This window comes from Mus musculus, chromosome 9 (assembly GCF_000001635.26).
Source record: "Mus musculus strain C57BL/6J chromosome 9, GRCm38.p6 C57BL/6J".
In the NCBI taxonomy this organism is placed as follows: Eukaryota; Metazoa; Chordata; class Mammalia; order Rodentia; family Muridae; genus Mus; species Mus musculus.
The window spans coordinates 57789604-57810652 of NC_000075.6; the positions used below are offsets into that span (position 1 = coordinate 57789604).

Here is a 21049-nt window from a genome sequence, read left to right on the forward strand (position 1 = left end):
TCAGTCTTGGCAGCAAGGACCTTCACCTGCTGAGACATCCTGCTTGGGCTTGTTTTGTTTTTGTTTTTCCTTTTTGGGGGACAGGATCAAGCTATGTATCTCATGGGGGCTTGAAAGTCCAGCTCCTGTGCACAGCCTGAGCACAAATGTGTACCATACTGCTCTAAGTATGAATCTGCTCCTAAAGTTGGAGCAGCTCTGAGTGGTGTTAAGGGGCTCTGCAGACAGGCGAGTTGTTTGTGGTCCTGGACAGAGGGGGCAGAATCAAGCCATACAGCCATGCCCTGTGGTTTTCCTCTTCCTGCGCTGCTAAGAGTGAGCAGCCTGGCAGAGAAGACATACACCCAGACTGACATTTGGTTCTAGGTCACCCTTCTAAGTCCATGCCCTGGTTGGACCATTCTCTAAAATATAGGGGGCACACAAACCCACTAGCCCGAGGCCCTCCCAGGGCCCACACACATCTCTTCTGAATGTGACCCAGTGAGTTCAGCAAGGGTGTGCTAAGCCACAGAGGTGGCCCCCCTTGCTAGTCAGACACTCCATAGCACTGCCATGGTGACTAGTACTGTCAGGAGATTCTGACAACACGGCTGAGAAACGGAGTTCCAGCCCTCTGCCGAAGCAGACAGTGAAGGGAGAGAAGGTTCAGGAGAAGCTGGGGACCTGGGGCTCCTGGGTCCATGAAGTCCCTTTGCATTCTGAAGGTCCTTGTCCAGTTCAAGTCAGTGAAAGGATCCCATACTGGCTCATGTGAAGAGGTAGAGCTTTATTGAAATATAAACATTCAAGAACATGTAAGACAGAAGATAACCACGACACAGACAGACACTTGCTGTGAGAGGAAATCTGAGGTATTCAGTCACGGCCTAGGCTACCATGTGCTATCACATTTTTTTTTTTTTTTCTGGTTAGAATACATACAAGACACAGAAGGGGAGGAGGCTGTCCTGGCCAACCACATGGCCACGTGGCCTTCAGGACTATACCTGCGGGGGAAGCGCCACTTGGGCCAAAGCCCTAGTGCTGGGCACACAAGGCACCCAGCTCTTGCATTTTCTGGCTAGGAGCCTGCTGCTGGCTTGAGGGCAGTGAGGGGCATTGAGAGGGACAGGGGAACAAGCTGCCTGAGGAAAGAGTATTTGATGACTGAAAAGTCTTGCAGCACTGTCCCTGTCACCCCTGGGTAGGAAGGGTCTATCCTTTATGACTAAATCCTGAGACACACTGGCCAAACAGGCTTCTCATAGCACCAGACCCCTTGCCCAACCCTGCATGTGCCTCGTGGATAGGGCTTATGAGGCAGAAGAGGGTCAGACCCCAGTGTAAGGGCTGTGTGCGTGTTACTGAGTGTGTGTGTCCTGGGGCAGGGATAAGACCAAGTCAGCAGTGCTGTGCTCGCCAGGCTGAGGTATGTTTGTGCATAAGCTTTTCCCTTTCTTGTCCTAGGACAGGACTGCTGGGCCATGCTGTGGTCTCCACTGCTACAGCCAGAGTAGTCCTGGTGGGTCTGGGTGATGATGCTTTATGTAACAGAGTGAGGCACACTGCGATGAGAATGGAGCCCTGGATAAGGTCTACCCTTTCTCTACCACAGTGGCCTGTTCCAGCTGCATGCCAACAGAAGACAGAGCTCTTAGCATCCTCTTGTTCCTGAAGCTCAGCCTCAGGCAGGGCCCATAGCCATTTGCCTCTGCCCCAAGGTGAGGGTGCTAAAGGCAGAAAGATCCTCTGCCCTACCCTGACAGCTGGGGTAGGGGCGGTGGAAAGAACCAGTGTGGTTTCAGGAGCCACCAGCAAGCAGGGGTCCCTCCACCCCATCCTCCTGCTGTGATGATCCCTGAGTCACCCCACCTGCTACACCCCCTGGCCAGGGCATGGGCAGGGTGGAGGGAGGTGGCTGCAAACTGCACCTGGCTGGGGTGATCTGCTTTCATTTCTTTGGTGCTACAACAGCAACAATAAAAATTTAAAAATTAAAGTCAGCAAAACACATATTAAAAAAATATTACAGAGATGCAAATACTTCCTGAAGAATCAAATATCAACAATTACAAATCTGAGGTATTTCAGTGAGCCTGACATCACCATGTCTTGGGCTGGTAGGGCTGAGATGGCCCCACGAGACGACGTTAGGGACCAGGGACCAGTGGTATCTTGGGAGAGTTGGCCAACATAGGCAGGCAGGAAGCCAAGGTTTGAGGATCAGAAGGGAGTCTTGTTGGGTAGGTATCAGGGCCTGGGCACCGTGAGTGCTTCTTCCTCTCTATACAGAGGGACCCTGAACCCAAAGCCTGCCCTAACATGCTTTTTTCTTAGGAACAACAACAACAACAAAAGTATTCCAGGGCCCTGAGGAATGAATTTAAGACTTGGATATGGGAGATCCACTCCTGGAGACTAAAGGAGGCCCGGGCAGACTCATCCTCACCCCATGCTCAGCCAACAAGAGCAAGGAAGACAAGCTCCTGACTCCTAGAGCCCCAAATGGGATTTAAACACTGGGGGACTGGGCAGACTAAAAGTCTGGTGATCCTGGGGTGAAGGCAGAAGGCAGCAGAAGGGAAATAAATTAAGGGGGAAGGGAAGTGAAAAGCCTCCAGCCCCAAGTCGCCTTACAGATTGTCGATATACTACTCTGGGTTGGGAGGTGGTTGGGGAACCCTGGGAAAGCTGGATGCCCAGATGCCCCACCCAGTTCTCCAAGACAATCCCTGATTGGACAACGCTACTCTGTCCTGCCCCCTAGAATACAGCAGAACCTGAATGGAGCTTGGCCAGACGGACTCTTCCAAATTTAACATCTGGCCAGATGGTGTCTGTTGTGGGCTCCATGAGGTGAGGTAAATTCTGTGCATCAATCTCCTTTAATCTTGGCAGGAGAGTAGGGAGTGGGTGCTGAGTGCTGCTCATCAGAGGGACCAGCTGGTGGAGGGCTCTGCACTGGGGGTACCCCGGGATGAGGTAGGACTTGGTGAGCAGTGAGAGCTGCTGCTGTTGCTGCTGCTGGCGCTGCTGCCAATGCTCTGGGGAGTAGAGCCCGCAATGAGGTGGACCACTGGTTTCTGGGCAAACAGCACACCTGGGTTGGGAGGAAAAGCAGTATGGGCTAAGGAGTAGCTTGGTTCAATGAAACAGGGCATGACTGCTGGGCTTACTCTCCTACCATGCCAGATGTCAGGGGAAGCCCAGACAATTGTCCTGCCACCAAAGGTTCACAGACTGCTGAAGGACAAGCATGCACGCAGTCTCTTTGCTAGAATGACATAAATGTTCTGAGACAGGTGTACCTCTGCTGTTGGGGACATCATAATGGTTCTGGAGAGAGGAGCGGGAAGTATAGCCCAGGAAGGTTTTGGTGGTGAGTAGTGTCTAGATTGCTTGAAAGGGAAAAAGCATTAAACTGAAGAGACAGTGGCCAGAAAACCTGAGACACAGCAGCAAGTTGGGCTAGCCCACTGGGGCTGAGGAGGTGGGTGGGACCCCTTATAGCTATGGAAACTTGTTTGGAGGCTCTGGAAGCTCTAAGCAGGAGAAGGCCACCAAGACCTTTGGAATTCAGGATGTACAAGCTCCAGACTGCCTGCAGGGGAGCAGGCCTGGTGTGAGCAAGCACAGGTGTGAGAAGCAGCAGGTAGCTGATGAAGGATAGTGGCCTTGAATCTCAAGACTACTCTTAGGATCCTGGGTACCACATGTCAACAGTGAAAGCCTGCGGCAGACAGGGTCAAGATAGCTGAGTGGCACACTTTCATAGTGCTGGGAGCCTCAGCTCCTGACCCTCTGTATCCTGAGAGGAAAGGAGGTTGCCCACTTCTTCCTCCCACGATGACAGAAGGATACTGAGATGTGGCTGTAACTCCTAGTTTCTGTTCTCTTCAGGTTTCAACCTAACTCCACATGTCCCAAGCCACATCATGAGTGGTACCAAGAGACTGGCAAGCCACATGAGCATGGCTACTTCTAGGAACCTGTTCTTTTCTGGCTGAACTTTGGTGCTTGTAGCAGATGTCTTTGCAGGTGATCAGGAGCTATCCTATCCCTAGGGAAACTCTGGTTTGAATGCAAGGTTTTACAGGCCTGCATGTGACTGTTCACCAGTCACATACCTCATGCCTTGGTAAAACAGGTAAAACAGGTAGATGTCACCAGCCTGAGCTTGAAGTTCCTGCTCATCAAACGGCGCTTAACAAGACTTAGCTCAGCTTACTCCCAAGCCTGTCCCTACACACATGGACTGGCCAGGGAGTCAGGGTTGGGGTCTGTTGCCTTTGTGAATTCTATGTTTAACACCTTTGAGAGATCTATCTGATCTTAACAGATGGAAACCCAACTACCCACCAAAATACTATGGGCAAACAGATTATGAAAACTGGCAATGTCCAGGGACAAGGCTGGCCTCTGCAGCACTCAGATTCACTGCTGGCGTATTTCATTTAATTTTGACAGGGTCTCATTCTGTAGTACAGGGGTGGGGGAGGAGAGAGAGAGAGGTGAGGGAAGAGGAGGATTTGCCATGAAAAGAGGGTTAGAGAGACACCCTGGGAACACACATGGAGCAGAGGGCCAGACCAATACTAAAATGGAAATATCTCAGGGATTTTGGCTGAGAGGCAGTCAGATTAGTTTAGAGGAATAGAACAGATTAGTAACTGCTCAGTTACTGTAAAGCTGTAAAGTTTATCAAATAAATCTTACAGTCTTATTTATTTGGGAGCTCGCTGGGAGAGAGAAAAATTATCACTTTTAAAATTACTGTAACATGGGGGCTGGAGAAATGGCTCAGTGGTTAAGAGCACTGACTCTTCTTCTTAAGGTCCTGAGTTCAATTCCCAGCAACCACATGGCGGCTCACAACCATTTGTAATGGGATCTGATGCCCTCTTCTGATGTGTCTGAAGACAGCTACAGTGTACTCATATACATAAAATAAACAAAATCTTAAAAAAAATTATTATAACAATAGAATGAATTCTAAGACAGCCAAGGCTACACAGAGAAACCTTATCTTGGCCCCCCCTGCACCAAACCACCAAAAAGGAAAAAAAAACAAAAAAAAAAAAAAAAAAAAAGAAAAAGACATGGAACAACAGACCATTTAATGAGTTTTTTGCTGTCAGGGAAAGGATTCTTGCTCTCTGAGACTGGTCATACTATCAGTCTGTGTACCTATGGTCCAGGGTCTCCTTACGCTAGCAATGCTAAGTCAGTGTAAAAAGACACACCCCCATCATCCCACCACAAGGTGTCTGAGGGAGTCAGGCAGGGCCAACTGGGAAGCTGCACTTTGGCTGCCAGTCAGCGTGGGCCTTCCAGAGCTCCAGAGGCCTACCTGTATAGGTGGTACCATCAATATCCACAGACATATTGATGCTCCCAATGTTGCTTGTGGTCAGGTTCAGTGCTGGAGCTGAAGGCTCTGCTCTGTCTTCTGTGGAGTCAGACAGAGAAAGCAGACATAGTCAAGCTTCCTGCTGTCATCTGGTGCTGCTTAGTCATGCCCATCTATGGTCTAATACTGTCTCATCTCTGCCATCTGTCTCTACTACCTCTGATCATAGGTCCGGCAGCAGAGCCAGGCTAACCAACTTCCGTCATTCCCTGACTCTCAGAGTGAGGGGACAGCAGGCCAACCCTAACAGAGTACCCACTATACTGAAGTGATCTGAAAACCTGCCCTGGCCACAAACTGCCCTGGTGTACCTGAACTGTGAGGATCTCAGGAGAAGGCTCTTTTGCCCTTCCTGCCCCGTGGGGCGGCTGGCACATGGGACTTCTCACTCTGCAGAGTCAAACACTCTTCCATGTGAGTTACCTTTTCCACTGGCCCCTAAATGGTTCCTTCTGTCCATCATCCGAGAGGGCTGTCTACTTGGGGATCTGAGGGCTCCTTTCACTCTGCCTCCCTTCTCAGCACACAACTGTCTGTGTTTGCTCGACAAAGAATGATAGCAACCACGGCACAGACAGGGGGCTTGAAAGGGAGTGCAGTGCAGGGAGAAAAATGAGGAGAATGGGATGTGTGTCCTGAGAGGGCGGAAACTAGAAAAATGAGAACGGGGAGGGGAAAAAATGTCACTTGTTCTGCTAAACTTGCATTGCCTACTTCTTAGTCCCGAGGCCACTGGTGGCTCCACTGTTTCTCAGCAATGACAGACCTGATGAAAGATAGGTTATATCCGGTAAGGCACTGGTGTGGATGCAAACCTTGTAATTTAGACAGATCAAAAGGCTAGGCAGGGCTGGAGGAGCACAGCAGCTATGCCGGAAGCAACTTCCAACTTAGATTACATTAAGGTGGTGAGATCTCGGCAAACAGACACCTGCAGTGGCTCCTCTCTGGCTCAGGCCTCTCCGAGGGCAGTGAAGGCAATGGGAAGGAGGGCTGGAAAGGGTGTTTCCTGGGCCAGGTGGTCAGAAGGTACCTACTGCCACTAAGCCTGAGCAGAGCTGGGGTATGACAGGCGTTATGAGGGGAGATGGAGTTGTACACTCATGCTTACCCCTGCCGTTGATTCTGATCTTCATGGGGAGCTGTCGCGCCATGCTGAAGAGGTTGCGCTGGAAGGCCTGCTGCACCAGGCGTTGCTCCTCCTCTGACAACCTTGATGCCTTCTTCTCAGGGGGCTCCCCTGATTCCAGGCGCTCCCTTAGGTGCTCCAGTGGGCCAGGCCGGTTGCCAGCCTGCTGGCCTGCCAAAGTCCCTGACACAGCCAGGCGATTTGGCACAGGCACTGGGACTCCATCACCTGCAAAGGAACTGGAGCTAGATCAATCCACTTACACCTCCACCCCGAGATGCCCATCCTGGGCAGACACACTGAGCTTCTCTCTTCCATCCCTTCCCTCCTCCAGAGGCTCTGCTCACCTTTCCTGAGAGTAGATGCCGGGGGTATCCGAGGGCTGCTGGCACTGGTGCCACTGCTGGAGCCAAGCCCAAGGATGGAGAAGCGGATCTTGGGGGACGAGAGAAGGGCGGGGGTCCCAGCAGAGGCAGCACTAGCAGCAGCGGCGGCGGCGGCAGCAGCAGCAGCAGCGGCGGCAGCAGGAGAATAGCCAAAGAGCGAGGAGCTGTAGCTGGGCCTCCGACCTTCCCTACGGTTGCCATCGATGGCTGCCTGTAGTTCAGCTGGGGAGCTCAAGGCTTTCTTCTCACACTCATAGGCATATAGATACTTCATGTACCTGCGGGGAAGGAGGGTAGAGTAATCTCGAACACAGTGCCAGACAGAGATGGTCCAGGTTAAGTAGATCTGTTTTTGGAAGCAGCCTTGGTCAGGCAAGAGCTAGGGTGTGGTACACATAGTAGAAGGGTCTACTAAGCTCACATGACACACTCCTCCAGGCTTCTCTATTGACACCCAGGCATACACACTGCATGAATCCGAAGCATCAGTCATAAAGAGAACCTTAAAGCCTTAGCTAACATCTTCCCTCTGGACTCAAACCTTTGGAATGCCGTTAGGGAAATGAGGCCTGTGTTTCATTGTGCCTTTCTCTTCTGATTCAGTTAGTTTGGTCTCTACACTGTATTGGGCCCAGGAGGGTGGCCCTTCTTTGTGTGTGTCATCTGTTCATGGGGCCACTCTTCCCTCAACAACCCTGACAGTCTAGTTATAGCTGTCTCTATTTCTAATAGTCCTGATGGGTGAAAGCGTTGTTTGTTGTTTTTACATCCACTTATTCTGTGTGTATTTGTGTACATGTGTTAATTGCATAACATGCCACACACATGCCACAGTGCTGGTACGGAGGTCAGAGGACAACTTGCAGAAGCCCTCTTCTACCATGTCAGTTGGGTCCTAGGTATTGAATACAGATTTGAATACAGTCAGGTTTGGTGGCAAGCACCTACCCGCTGAGCCATCTTTCCGGCCCCCAAAACCTTAAGATCTTTCGACAAGGCCAGGACATGCTACCTGAAGATATGCCAACTGTTCCCTCACAGAGCAACTAGAACATTCCAGAAAAATACTCCCCACGTTGGCTTTCATTCTACATGGCTATTCTCTGATTTACTGTTCCTGTCAATCCTTGATAACTAGTTAATCAATGGCCAACCAGGCTGGCCTGACCTGAGGCTTGAGGACAGGGTAAGAGGGGCGGCCACTGGGTGGTCATGTGCTCGAAAGAGCACATATTGCAGGAACAGAAGCCCAGGTCTGAATTTCTGGCCCAGTACGGCACTGACTAAATTGATCAGGCTTAGTTTTCATAATCTACAAAATGGGATAGTATCTACTTGCGAGGACAGACTGTGAGGTTTAAGTCACACAGAACAGAAAAATACTGGCACTCAGGAGCCATGGTGAGGGTAGCTTTTCAGGTCTGAGGGATTCATCTCAAAGGCTCCTCATCGTGCCAGGAATTTTCTTCCCTTCCTCACTCAGGGCTAACACCTCATGCTGCTTGGCTTCCGTCTCAGCCCCGCTACTCACTGAGTCCTGAGGGTGAAGGCAGCGCTGGTGATGGAGGTGGGCAGGTTCAGGCCTTTGGTGATCTCCCTCCAGATTTTCTTGTTGATGATCTCCACCAGGCCTCCTTTCTCTGTGACCAGTTTATACAGCATGTACAGGTCCAGGATCTGCTTGGCCATGATGGGAATCCGGTTGATTGGGGTGCCTGTGATTGTCCAGTGAGAGAGAGAGAGGGGGCTGGGTCAGACAAGCTGAGCAAGAAGACATCAAATCTGTGCACGCTCATCATTAGTAGGCTGGATACAGTGCTTGTGAATTTCAGAAGTGTGATCTGACCCTGATCTGACAGCGATTAGACTCACTGTCAGCACTCTCTGGAATAAGCAGGGCAGGCCCAGGGGGTTAACAAGGGTTATGGCCTGAAGCAAGTCCCTTAGTCTTCCTGATGCAGAGGAATGTAGAGGGTGTTTTGTTTGTTGTTACAAGTATAATCTCAGATAACTTCTAATAGTTTGGCAATTTACACTCCTGGAACCTTTGGAATCAATTTCTGCCCAGGCCCCACCGGCGCATCCACCTGCCTACACCCCGCTGGGCTGGTGTGAGAGTAGCTGAACAGGCTCCTTTGTAGACTGCCTGTCTTCCCTCCTGAGACAGGATGGAGAGACATGTTTTCTTTTTCTCTTATGACTAGCCAAGTCAAAGTAGCTACTGGACATAAAGGTCTCCCAGGGAATAAAACGCCACTCAACAATTCTTTCCCCACTCACTAATCACTCCACCCTCCCCCTGGCCTCTTAAAGAGGGAGGGTCAGAGCAGCTTCCGCCCACTGGCCCAGAGGGGAAGTGAGAGGAGCCAGGGACTTGATTAGGAAACCTGGCACTGGGCAGGAAGGGCTACTAATGAGCACCGGGGGACAGGAGTGAGGGAGGGGCCCAGGTCCTTTCACAGGAGGCCGGGATGCTCGTCAGGAGGCGTGATGGATGACTGTCATTTGGCAGCCCGGGATTAATGATCTGGAGGTCAGAGGAGAGAATTCCACAGGGAAGGGTCAGCATCCGGGGCAGTGAATGAGACTTGTTGCCTTTTGATGGCAAACTTCTCTTACTGTACGTGGCTGCTCTCCAGCCCCACCCCTTCCCTGCCCCCACCTTACTGAGTTGCCTCATAATGGCAAGCTGTCCTGAATAGAGGCTGCTCCTTTCCAATGCTGCTACTTCGTGCCTCAGCTGAATGCATCGGCCTCACCACAGGTTTATTTTTATTTTTAATTTTTATTTTTTTGGGGGTGGGGGGAGGATGCAGGATCTAGCTAAGTTGGCCAGGCTGACCTCAGTCTCCCAAGTGCTGGCTTTCTGAGATGTGACAACACATCCAGTCCCCCTGCTGTTTCCCAGGACAATCCAAGCAGGACAATGGAATGAAGGGTTCCCTCCCATTAAAAAAAAAAAAATCTTATTATGCAGGGACTGAAAAGATGGCTCAGCAGTTAAAGAATATTGGCTGTTCTTCCAGAGGACTTAGGTTTGATTCCCAGCACCCACATGGAGGTTCACAGCCATCTATAACTTTAGTTTCCGATGATCTCGTGTCCTCTTTTGGCCTCTGTGAGAAATACAAGAACATGGTCCATAGACACACACAGCAAGGCACACAAAATATACGGGTGTGGTGGCATGTGCTTATAATCTTAGCACCTGGGAAGGAGAACCAGGTAGATTTCTATGATCTGTGAGTTCAAGGCCAGCGTGGTCTACATAGAGAGTTCCAGTCCATTCAGGGTTACATGATAAGACCCTGTATGTGTATATGTCAAGTTTCTGTGTATGTGCATGTGGAGGCCAGAGGGCGATTTTGTGTGTCATCCCCAGGAATGCCTCTACCACATCTCCATTCCTGAAGAGAAAGCAGTGTGAATACAGCTATGGGGGATTGCCCTGGTAGGACCAGAGCTCTTTCATGCAGATAGGAGGAGACCAGCCGTTTTCTGAGCCCTTTGGACAAGGGTCATGGAGTTAGGTTTAAAAGTGCACAGGTAACCCAAAGACAGTGACATAGGCTTCTACCACCAGCTACTGAGAAACATGTGACAAGAGAATCTCAAGTTCAAGTTCCAGGCTAGTCTCTGCTGCATAGACCACTGTCTCTAAATAAATAAAAAGATAAAGGAAACCCAAACAAATTAATACAGAAACTACAGACTCCTGACCTACTCCTAAGACTCACATTCCAGGTTGACCATTGTTTTTCTCTACTGCTCAGAATAATGAACCCATTCCTACCACAAGATGCCTAAGATGGTAGAGCTGTGGTTAGGGTTGGTTCCCTCTTCTTTTGGAGGCCCATCCTCCAGACGCTTCCAAGGCATCTTCACATGGGTAACCGGTCCACTTCCAAGTCAGAATGTGTACGCTGACCTCACCTCCGCTTCCGTAACTTGTTGCCCGCCCCCTCTCCTCCTCTGCCCTCCTCCCAGCTATAGCACAGTCCTTACAAGTCAGGCAGGAGCTTGTGCACCCGCCCCGCCCTGGCTGTTCTCATCAGCCACTTTCAGGCTGTCAGCAAGTTCCACCCCCTCTTCCTCTGAGGTGGCCCTCACAAGCACCTTTCCTTTTTAGCCTGGGCCACCAACCTGTGACAGGTCATTGGCTCACCTGCAGCAGCCTGGATTCACACCTGTGAGGTGCTCACCACAGCCAGACCACCCTCTACTTCTACTAGCTGTTTCACTTCCTTATTTAAAAACCCACAAAGCCTCATTGCTTATCCTATTAGGCACAACCAGATCATGTGACCCACATTCACGCATGCTCCATGAAAAGTGGTCTGTTTCCACTAGATACCAGTGGCTGTCCTCACTCTAGTCAGCCCAGCCTCCTCAACATCACCCTCAGGCCAAGCTCACTTTGGCCTCTCCTCCCTCTTCTCAGATCTGGAATACTTGTCTCCATTCAGTTCTCCATGCTGCCTGTTCTTCAGTATCTACTGCCCACAGGGAAAACGATCTAACGACTCCAGTTCACACAGACTCTTTCCCTCTCAGGATGTCTGTGATAGCCTCCCAAGTTCAGCAAACTATGCTCACTGTTTCCTATCTGTCTACACGGTTTCCCAGAACTGTTAGCTCTATAAGAGCAGGGACTATTTCCCCTTCATGCACTAATACTCTTGTGGCTACACTGCTGTTATCCCAGCACTCGGGAAGCAGAGGTAGGAGGATCTGGAGTTCATTTTCTACACAGGCCAGCCTGGGGCAACATGAGAGCCACTCAACTAGGCCCATCACCAGCTTTGAATGTCTAATGGTGACAGTCCTGAACAGTCTATCCTTTCTCAAGTTCTGTCATGGATCGTTGGGATCACAGCCACTATTGAAGGGCCTGGAGAGCAGAAGCGCAGACTGAGCAAGCTCCCAGGAGGAGCTAACAGAAGAGCGGATGCAGGGGTAGGGCCTTGGCAAGGCAGAGCAACTGTTCCTCCATCAGTGGGAGGAGTGGGGAGGGAAAGTACAGTCAGAGAGAAGGTAGCAAGGTGTGAATGCACAGGTCATCTGTAGCTGAGCACTTAACCAGCACAGCAGGGCTTACCAGCTAGAGACACACTGTTTTTCAGAAGGTCTGTGGGGAATCAGATACTTTCTGATCATGTCGGAATAGCGAATGGCACTATTTTCTTCTGGATTACTTCAACAGTAATACAATTTCCAAAAGAAATATTGCATTCTACCTTTTGAAATGGTCTTAATTCATGTACAAGATGAAAGGGCCAGGCTGTTTATCCTGGTTTGTTTTTTGTTGTTGGTGATTGTTTTTTGAGACAGGGTTTCTCTGTGTAGCCCAGGCAGTGTTGGAACTCAATCTATAGACCAGACTGGCCTTGAACTCAGAGAGATCCACCTGCCTCTGCCTCCTGAGTATGGAATTAAAGGCATTTGCCACCATCTCCTGGCTTCTTCTGTTTTCCGACTGAAAATGAGATGTGGACACAAACCAGGACAGATGCTACTGTGGTTCATACCGCCTCTGCAGGCAGTTTCTCAGAAAGAATTTCCATGTTCACTTGAAGTAGTCACTAGGCTAGGCTCTGGCCACTGGAGGTCTACAGGAGCAAACAGTACTGCAGATGTAGGAACTGTGATCTATTGTCAGGGAATGCTCAGGGATGAGTCTGAGGGAAGAAAGCCAGATCATAGAAGGTAAGAAAGGCCAGAGCAGTATTTGAAGTCAAGGCTGCACCCTGACCAGGAACGTTACCAGCTCCCTACAGGGAGAGCAGACACTGCTGGCAACATCTATTCATGTGAGAGGCTGCAGCTGTGTTCATGGACAAGCCAGGGTTCTTCTTCCCCTCACTCTGCGGCCTCCCAGTGTTCCAGAGGAGATTCCTGGTACCACAAGAGGACTGGTACTGTTTGCTGGCTTGAGGCTAGCCCTCCGTTAGAGTGTTAAGAAGGCTCCCAGAGCAGGCTGGCCCCGAGCACCCTCAGAAACACAGTATGCTTTTCTTACATTATCCAGATAAACCAGACTCAAAAACCTGCCTTGTCTTGGGTTTCCTGACAAATAGGAGAACCAACTGGAATCTTCAGGCTAGTCTCCTGGCAGTTTGCTTTGCACTGAGTGGACCTGGAAGCTGTTTCCCTTGTCCAAAGGATATGCTACTATGACAACAGAGGAAATCTGTTAGGGTACTGTGCTGGTATCAGGGTATGTGTATACATGGGAGACAGCAGCTTAGTAATGTGAGTGTGTGGGGAGGGCTTTTAGGAGCTGCTGCCTGAATTACTCAATTAGGGACTAATACTGGCAAATGATCTTGATAATGGATGATTGGGAATCTTCTCTTTTGAAGGACCACTATGAGGCTTAATATGTACTCTATGAAGTTCAAGTCCACAACCACTGACCACTTCCCCAGACTTTTGGAGAAGGGGAAAGGGGCTCTGGCTGCTGCTCTCTAGGCTTTGTCAGATCCTCCTCTATGGCAAGCAGGCTCTTTGCTTGAGAGGGCCATGCGAGAGTAACTGCAGAGCTGCAGCAAGGAGGCAAACAACACCCACGGTGAAGAACTCAGTGGGTTGCCGTGTGGGCCCTGCAGGAGAGGATCTCTACTCCAACAGGAAAGGGTGTGTGTGTGTGTGAGTGTTGGGGGGTGGGCACCTGACAGGGAAGCCTGCGGACTGTCAGTCACTGCTATCAAAGCAAGAGCTAGGATTGAGGGTAATTAATCATGCTCACTCTGACAGGAATCCAGGGCCTTATCTGTACCCCAAGAAATGCCAATGGTCTCTAGTTCCCTCCTCAATAAAGGAGACTGACAGTTGCAACAAAGAGGGCCCTTATCAGATTTCAGCCAGGGAGCCTGAGGCAGCTCCAGGGACAATGTAAAAAGGCTTTTATGAGGGCTAGGGACCCAAGCAAAGCCTTTGAGACTCCTAGGGCTTTAACCCTTGTTGGTGGAAACATTGCTGGACAGTAGCACTAACAGGCTAGAGCTGGCCTCAAAGGCTTCCAGGGTAGGTACGGCTAGGTAGAAGCTGCTCCCTAGCATGGGCCCTCCTGTATCACTGGTGATAAACATGTAGCCAGAGAAGGGGGAAAGGCAAGAGAGACAACTGTCTCAGCCTCTAGACACAAAGATGAGCATCTAGGAGAATGCCAGTGAAGACCAGCAGCAATCTGGTCAAAGACACTCAAAGGGTGCTTTCCAGTTTACTGGCTGGGGGTGAGCTCCCAGGACATAGGGGGTGGCCCTGCCAGGGACCCTTGTTGCTTTTTTCCTGGCTTTAAAAAAGGTCATTAATCATGCCCATAGCCTGAATGAGACAATCAACGAGGAAGTCTGGAAGAATGAAAATCCATGTTAGACCCGGGAGTGTATGTACAGGCAGGCAGGCAGGCAGGCAGGCAGGGAGGCTGCCACTCCTACCGTTCCTCTCTGTAGATTAATCCTTGCCCTGTTCCTCAGGAACAGGAAGGGAACTAGCTGGTGATTTCTTTCCCTGACTTGTTTATATAGAACATATCTCCTAATGGGAGCCTGGGCAGCAGTGTCTGGCAGGCGGCAGCAGTCTGTGTTCCACAAGGGAAGGACAAAATAAATAAATAAATTAAAAAAAAAAAAAGGGCATGCCAGTATCCTGTTATTAGAAAGACAAGGATACTTAAGCCCTCTGCCTCCAACTGCCCACAGCATGGATATGTAACTTAGAGATGACGTAGAACACTAATTTGACTAGACAGAGGATTTTCCACAAGCATGGGTGGAATTAGCTCTCAGGTCAGAACATCCCCTCGAGTCCCTTCCCTCCCAGTAACAGTCACCTCCCACTCTGCCAGGGCTGGAGGTGTCCGTCATTCTGACGTGTATTTTCTCAAACTTTATAAAAATGAAGTCATCCTGGCAGGAAATAATCAAAGTCAGGGCTGAAATCAACCAAGTAGAAACAAAAGGAACTATACAAAGAATCAACAAAACCAGGAGCTGGTTTTTTGAGAAAAATAAACAAGACAGAGATAAACAAGACTATCCAGAGGGCACAGACAGTATCCAAATTAATAAAATCAGAAATGAAAAGGGAGACATAACAATGAAATATATCTTAAAATAATTATTCTGTTTGTTGAATATTAACAGTTGAAAATATTAAAATCATGTTCTACAAAAAAAAAAAGAAAAGAAGAAAGAAAGAAAGAAGCCATCCACAATTTCTGTGTCCCGCTTTTGCTCCACATTAGGTCTGTTAGAATTGTCCTGGTGTGCCGGCCACAGCTCACTCTTATGGTTGTGTGTCTGTATGGTATATACCTTGTCATCTGATGGAGACAAGATTCATCATTCCCATTTTCAGCCATCAGCAATAAGTAAGACTGATGGCTCTACAACCAGCCTTTTTTTGATACTCCAGCTAGGGTTTGCTTTAGGTGACCTTATATTCTGCTGTGGTTAATAATGAAGTCTTAACTATGACCAACCTCCTCTTACTTTACATCAGAGTGCCAGCTCAGCATGCACAAATCCCTGAGTTCAAGGGCTAACAAAGAGTTTGAAGGAGGACGGCTGTGGTCCTCCTCCTGTTTGCTTGTTAGTGGATCAGGTCTTGCCAAAGTTTAGAGAAGAAGGCTAGTAGTCAGCACGGGACATACGCGGCTATCTGCCTCCTCTGCCATCCGTGGCAAGAACCTCCTAGACCCTCACCTAATGGTGTAAGTGGGCCAAAGCCTCAGCCCAGTGTTTCCCTAGGCCAGCCCTTAAGATGCTGACTCACGCTGCAACAGAGGGGCAGAATACTATAAATAACTCGATTACTGTGCGCTAGTTCACTTAGGCAAGATTTTGAAGAGGAAAGGGGATGAATTTTATATATGTGAGGAATTCAAAAGTAATTGTACATTTAAAAAAAAACCCACCAGACTCCCTTTTGCATTATTGTGGATAGCTGGGTGGTTCCAGGGTATTTAATGACAATTAGAGATGGAAGAAGAAAAGCAGTGCACTCAGCTGCAGCAGCTGGATCACCTGCGGGAGAGACAAGTATCCAACTCAGAAAGACTAACGCTGAGTCACAGATTTGCATTTCGAGCTCTCACTTGTGGATAAACTTTGAAGATAAAGCTCCCAAACCCATTTCATCTGACAAACATCTCTGTCCATTAGAAAGGGTGTCCTGGGCACAGAGCATTTACCACACCATACCCAGAGCACAGGAGAAGCCACGTCCACCAAAAGGCAAAGCAATATATGTCAGGAGCACTTCCTTGCCTGAGATGGATAGATAAGCACACAACAGAAGGAAAAACACTCAAATTGCACTTTGAGGCAGACCAAGCCCTTTTCCCACAGTAAATTCTTTGTATATGCACATCAAAAACAGATCTAACAATCCACTGGGGGGAAAGCAGGGGCAGTTTGTGGCCATGACAGAACTGGTCAGAGGGCAGATCTTTGAGTAAGGTCTTCCTTGTGACTATGCAGTTGCTTACTCTGGCATTGTGAAGGGTGGGGGCAGGGATGTAGAGGCAAGAAAGAATTACTTGCTAGAGGGTACTCTGGGTGCTTTTCCTAAGTCCACTGCCTCATTCTGCCTCAGCAAATAGCAGCCTTCTTCACACTGCTGAGCTGTCACATCTGTCCTTCCAAGAGACACAGCTGGCCTAGAGAGGAGGGTTTCCCCTTGTATGCAAAGTTCTCCCCCATGTTAAGCAAATCCTCTGCTATACAGAGGCCAGTGGGGTGGGTAGCCTATGCTACAGGAGGAACAGGGCTTGCATGTGTCTCTAAAAGCAGACCAAGCCACCACGAGGCTGCTGGTGTTAGGAACAGTCTCTCAAAGACAGTGCAAGGAGGAGGAAAGAGCAGTGGCTGAGGCCTGAGGAGACCAATGCTGAGTCTGCTCTCTTGCCAGGAAAGCCTCCTAACCTAGGGGCTGACTCTTGTCACATTTTAACTTTTGCTCTTTCCACCCCACAGAGCTGGAGCTCTTGGTAGGAAATAGATCACTCAAGAGATTGAATATGTTCTGCAAAGTATCTGGAATAATATTACAGATAACTTCATAGCACCACCAGCACATCGTCCTACTTGATGAGCCCACACGTCTGGTTTTCCTCTCAGGGAAAGAGCTTTTCTTTCTCACTACTGATGGAGTGAAAACGAAACTACCTATCCATGGCCCTGCTTTCCAGACTGACAAGCCAGGCCCTCCCCTTGGGCACTGGAAAACTGTGTAAGGGCATGGAGGCTCAGAAACCACCCACAGTGAGTTAAATTAGTACACAATTTTATTTACACGTTTGGCTTTAATTTTCTTGACACACATAGACACAGACACACACACCCCTGAATATATGTGCAGCAAAAACGGATACCAGAGCTCTAAACTCTAAGCATCATTCTGAGAACAATGTTCTAGGAAAAGAAACCCTGGATGTAACACAATGTGTGTAACTCGGCTTGGCTTTAGTCTGGAAAAGAAGATGCTACGCAGCAAGAAGAGGAAGAAACACTTGGTCTTAGAGAATTTCGGGTGGGGGGGGTGTTCATACAATTATTTTGCTAGAGACCGGCTAACAGGGCTTCTCTTCTTCCTGTTGTTTCTCCCCAGGGTAGACTTGGTTTGCAGGGAGCTTTAGCAGAACTGTCATGGAAGTGGAACACAGAGAGCACCATACTGACTAAGTGAACCTTCAATATCCTACAGATAAGGAAGGCGTGGCCAAGGAGAGGGCTTTGCTCAAAATGGTGGAGAAGGATGGGTGTGTTTGCCTGGCTTTGCACAATCCACAGCCTTTTCCGTCTCCAAGGGCCTCATTTCCTCAGACCAGCAGGAGCTCAGCATACTGTGATCTCAGCCTCTTCTACTGGCAGACTGACCTATTGGGAGGGGAAGGGGCCACCAGGGTGCAAGTAACTTGAGTTCAGCCTAGAAACTAAAGGCCAAAGGCTGAAAGGCCCATCTGTTGCAGTTAATTCACCCAAATGTGTTAACAGGCGGGAGACAGCACAAAGCAGCAGTTACAACCTGTGCCCCTTCCCACATGATGGCTGTTTTTATCACCTGCAGCTGCAGTCATTTGGGGCAGCCTGCTGTGTGCTGCCTCTCTCAGAGCCCCGTCCACTTCCTCTGAGGTACTCCCAGTCCAGGTGGGCATCACCAGGACTTTTACATTCAGGTTTGTACACTGGATCCTGTGGAATCGACTACTTACCCTTCGAATGTGCTGGGGGCGGGCAGTAGCTGACTTGCTGCAGAGATCCCAACTAAGGAGACCTACACCTTGAATGCCCTATATCCCACCGTGAAGAGTAACAAATAAGACAAAGACAGCTTGCCTCACACAATCAACAGTGTAACCTGCTTCCCAGGTCACCAGACCCACACTCTAACCTAGGCAGCTAGGAGCCAACAGTGGTCCGGGAAGGAGGTCCTGGGTCTGCCTTGGCCGCTGTCCCTGTGCTCCTGCACAGGGTGGGCTCCTAGGGCTCACCTCTATGCTCGGAAGCAGGAGATGGCGGGGAGCTTGAGACTCTACCTGGCAAAAGCCAACCCTAAAACCATGTAATATGATTTCCACGGAGGTCATTTTTGTTGGTTTGGTTTATTTTTCCTACATTGAAAACTTTCCATGACAAGGAAGTGGCTCTTTCTAGAGGGCAATTTGTCCCCACAGGACATTTACAATATCTACAGGCAGAACTTCTTTGAGACAGGATTTTTTGTAGCACAGGCTGGCTTCCAACACACCACACAGCTGAGGCTGGCCTTGGACTCTAATCCTCCTGCTTTTACCTCCCGAGTGGAGAGATTACAGGTATATGCCCTACACCTGGCTTCTAGAGACATTTTTGGTTATCATGACTGAGACCTGCTACTGGCATTTACTGGGAAGAGGCCATCCTATTGCTACTATTCTATAGTGCACAAGTTTACTTCCATAAAAAAGGGACGATCCAGCCCATAAAGTCAACAGCTGTTAAGGCCAAGAACACCTGTATTAGAGTAACTAACAAGCTCGAGATTCCGTTATGTTTCCTCTCTTGGGGCTGCCCTGAGACAGCAAGGCCACTGCCCTAAAATACAGTACTCTTTATGGAGAGGAAGCAGATCTACCGCAGTCCAGGTAGCTTAGCCACCGGCGGGGCAAGCCGAGCCAGGAGAACCAACAAGATGCAGACAGCAAACACCCTGAGCACCAACCTGCCTGGCTCCAGAAATAGAGGTGTGACAAAGTGACTGTCCTTCAGGAGGCACAGGAGGACACAGTCACCCATCCTCACTCACAACTAGGCTGATCTAGCTTACATTTTCTTTTTAATGTCCTTCTGGGAAGAGAGAAAAACAGTAAAGTAGAAAAATAAAGCAGGGGCCCGTGGCTGATTAAAACCTCTACTGCTATGGCAGCCCCTCTGAGACAGGATCAGCGCCTGGCTTTGCACCAGCTGGGCTGGAGGAGCTTGTAAATAATTAAAAGGCAATTGGAAGGCGAGACCCAAGTATTAAGTGGATTTCTCTCTCTCAGGGCATAGAGAGTCTCCCTGCTGCCAGTCACATTATCTTTCAGGGGTGTATTTTTGTTTTTTACTCACACACACCAGCTCCAGATAACTGCTGGAAGGAGTAAACTAATTAAGACTGCTTATACTGCTCTGCTAGGCTTGGAGACAGACGGACAAAGCCTCCAACCTTTCTACTGCTCTCTAAAGAAAACCGGCAGTGAGAACTCACTACCATGAAGACATAAGGCTTTTGAAAAAGGGAGAAGGGGTGGAGTCAGGGAGTCAGGGGTGGGGAGGAGAGGAAAGAAAGTGGGGAGAATATGAGAGGGAGATGGAGAGAGAGAGAGAAAATAAATAGGAGTGGTAGCTCAGCCAACCACCACCACCACCCTTCTCAGATCTTAAGTTACTGACAGACCTCAAGGGTTGTGTGATGAGGTATTAGCAGGGTCCTAGGGAAGGGTCCAGTGGGACCCAGTGGCTATATCCTGAGGGTGGTGATGAAGGTGGAGCTACATAAACTGCTATGGGTCTCCTCAGAGAGCGGCTGAAGTCCTGGCCGAGCTTCCTGAGGCCTGACCTAGCTGATGAACCCATTGCTATGACAGGATATAAAGCCAGGAAGCCGAGTCACTGGGCTCAAGACTCTGTCACGACATGGTCCAGAGAAGAGCCAGCTATAGGGGGTAGGGCTGAGGGTGAGCAGGACAGAGCACTGAGGAGTGGGCTAGGAATGGGTGTCTTCTGGGCAGCTAACCTGCAGGAACAGTCCAACTATGTCACAGAGATCCAGTAGGTAATGCTGGCCATTCCTTTCCATGAAACATTCCAGGGTCTCCAGAACAACCCAAGGGGTTCCCTATGTTTTTACTTACCTTCCTCTGTCAACATGGGACTAACTATACCAAGAGTACATGCCACATGCTGATTTACATGAAATCTGAGGCAGCTATAAGGCTACAATAAAAACATTTGGATTTGAAATGTCTCCAGAGACCAATTAATTAGAAGAGAGACAAAAATAAGGCAGAACCAAATTCATCTTTTGCTAAGGTCCTCTCTGCTTCCTTCAATATGGTTGCCAATTATTTAAATAACTCTCGGACAAGCAGGATGGGTAACAATGACACAGCAGTCACCACACTTACCTCTCTTCTGCATGAAGATGAAGAGGTCATCCAGAAATTCTTTCCTTTCAGGATCACCGTCTAGTTCATACAGCTGCAGGCCAGACCCCAAGAGAAAACACAATGAAACATCCCGTCTCGTGCCAGGTGTCATCTCAGAGCTCCTATAGGTATCTGAGTAAATGTGCCACTCACATGGGGATGTGTAGGGGTAAGACAGCCCACTGCAGAGCTGCTTCTATCTTTAGCTCAAGACATTACAGACCTTGGCAAAATCTCGAGAGATCTCTCTTCCCCTGCCTCCATCAGCATCGTCACTCCAGGCCAAAGCACCATTCTGAAGGAGACAAAAACACAGCATTGACAGGGAGGGAGTGGGATCATGTAAGTGAAAGGCAAGACCTTCACTGGGAGACACGACCTCCCTCAGCACTCCCGCTCGCTTGCCGCCCACTGGAAACGCCTAGTCAGGACCCTCCACTACCCTTTGAGAGCCTCCTGTTTTGCTT

General features: G+C 49.3%; 1 protein-coding gene across 6 annotated transcripts in view; it reads right to left on the reverse strand.

Annotated features, from left to right (window-relative positions):
- Positions 1 to 749: 749 nt before the first annotated feature.
- Arid3b (AT rich interactive domain 3B (BRIGHT-like)) overlaps positions 750 to 21049 on the reverse strand; it is a 46495-nt gene continuing 26195 nt past the window's right edge. Inside the window, exons 3-9 of one of the 6 annotated variants that reach the window (NM_001379353.1) lie at positions 20806 to 20877; positions 20562 to 20634; positions 8439 to 8622; positions 6869 to 7185; positions 6504 to 6749; positions 5333 to 5431; positions 750 to 3082 (exon numbers count right to left, since the gene is read on the reverse strand). In NM_001379353.1, coding sequence (NP_001366282.1) covers positions 2913 to 3082; positions 5333 to 5431; positions 6504 to 6749; positions 6869 to 7185; positions 8439 to 8622; positions 20562 to 20634; positions 20806 to 20877 — 1161 coding nt within the window. In that variant the 3' untranslated portion in view covers positions 750 to 2912. Of the gene's footprint in view, positions 3083 to 5332; positions 6159 to 6503; positions 6750 to 6868; positions 7186 to 8438; positions 8623 to 15827; positions 15849 to 20561; positions 20635 to 20735; positions 20878 to 21049 lie in introns of those variants that run through there. The other 5 variants (XM_011242774.1, NM_019689.2, XM_011242776.1 and 2 more) reach the window with 5 other exon arrangements.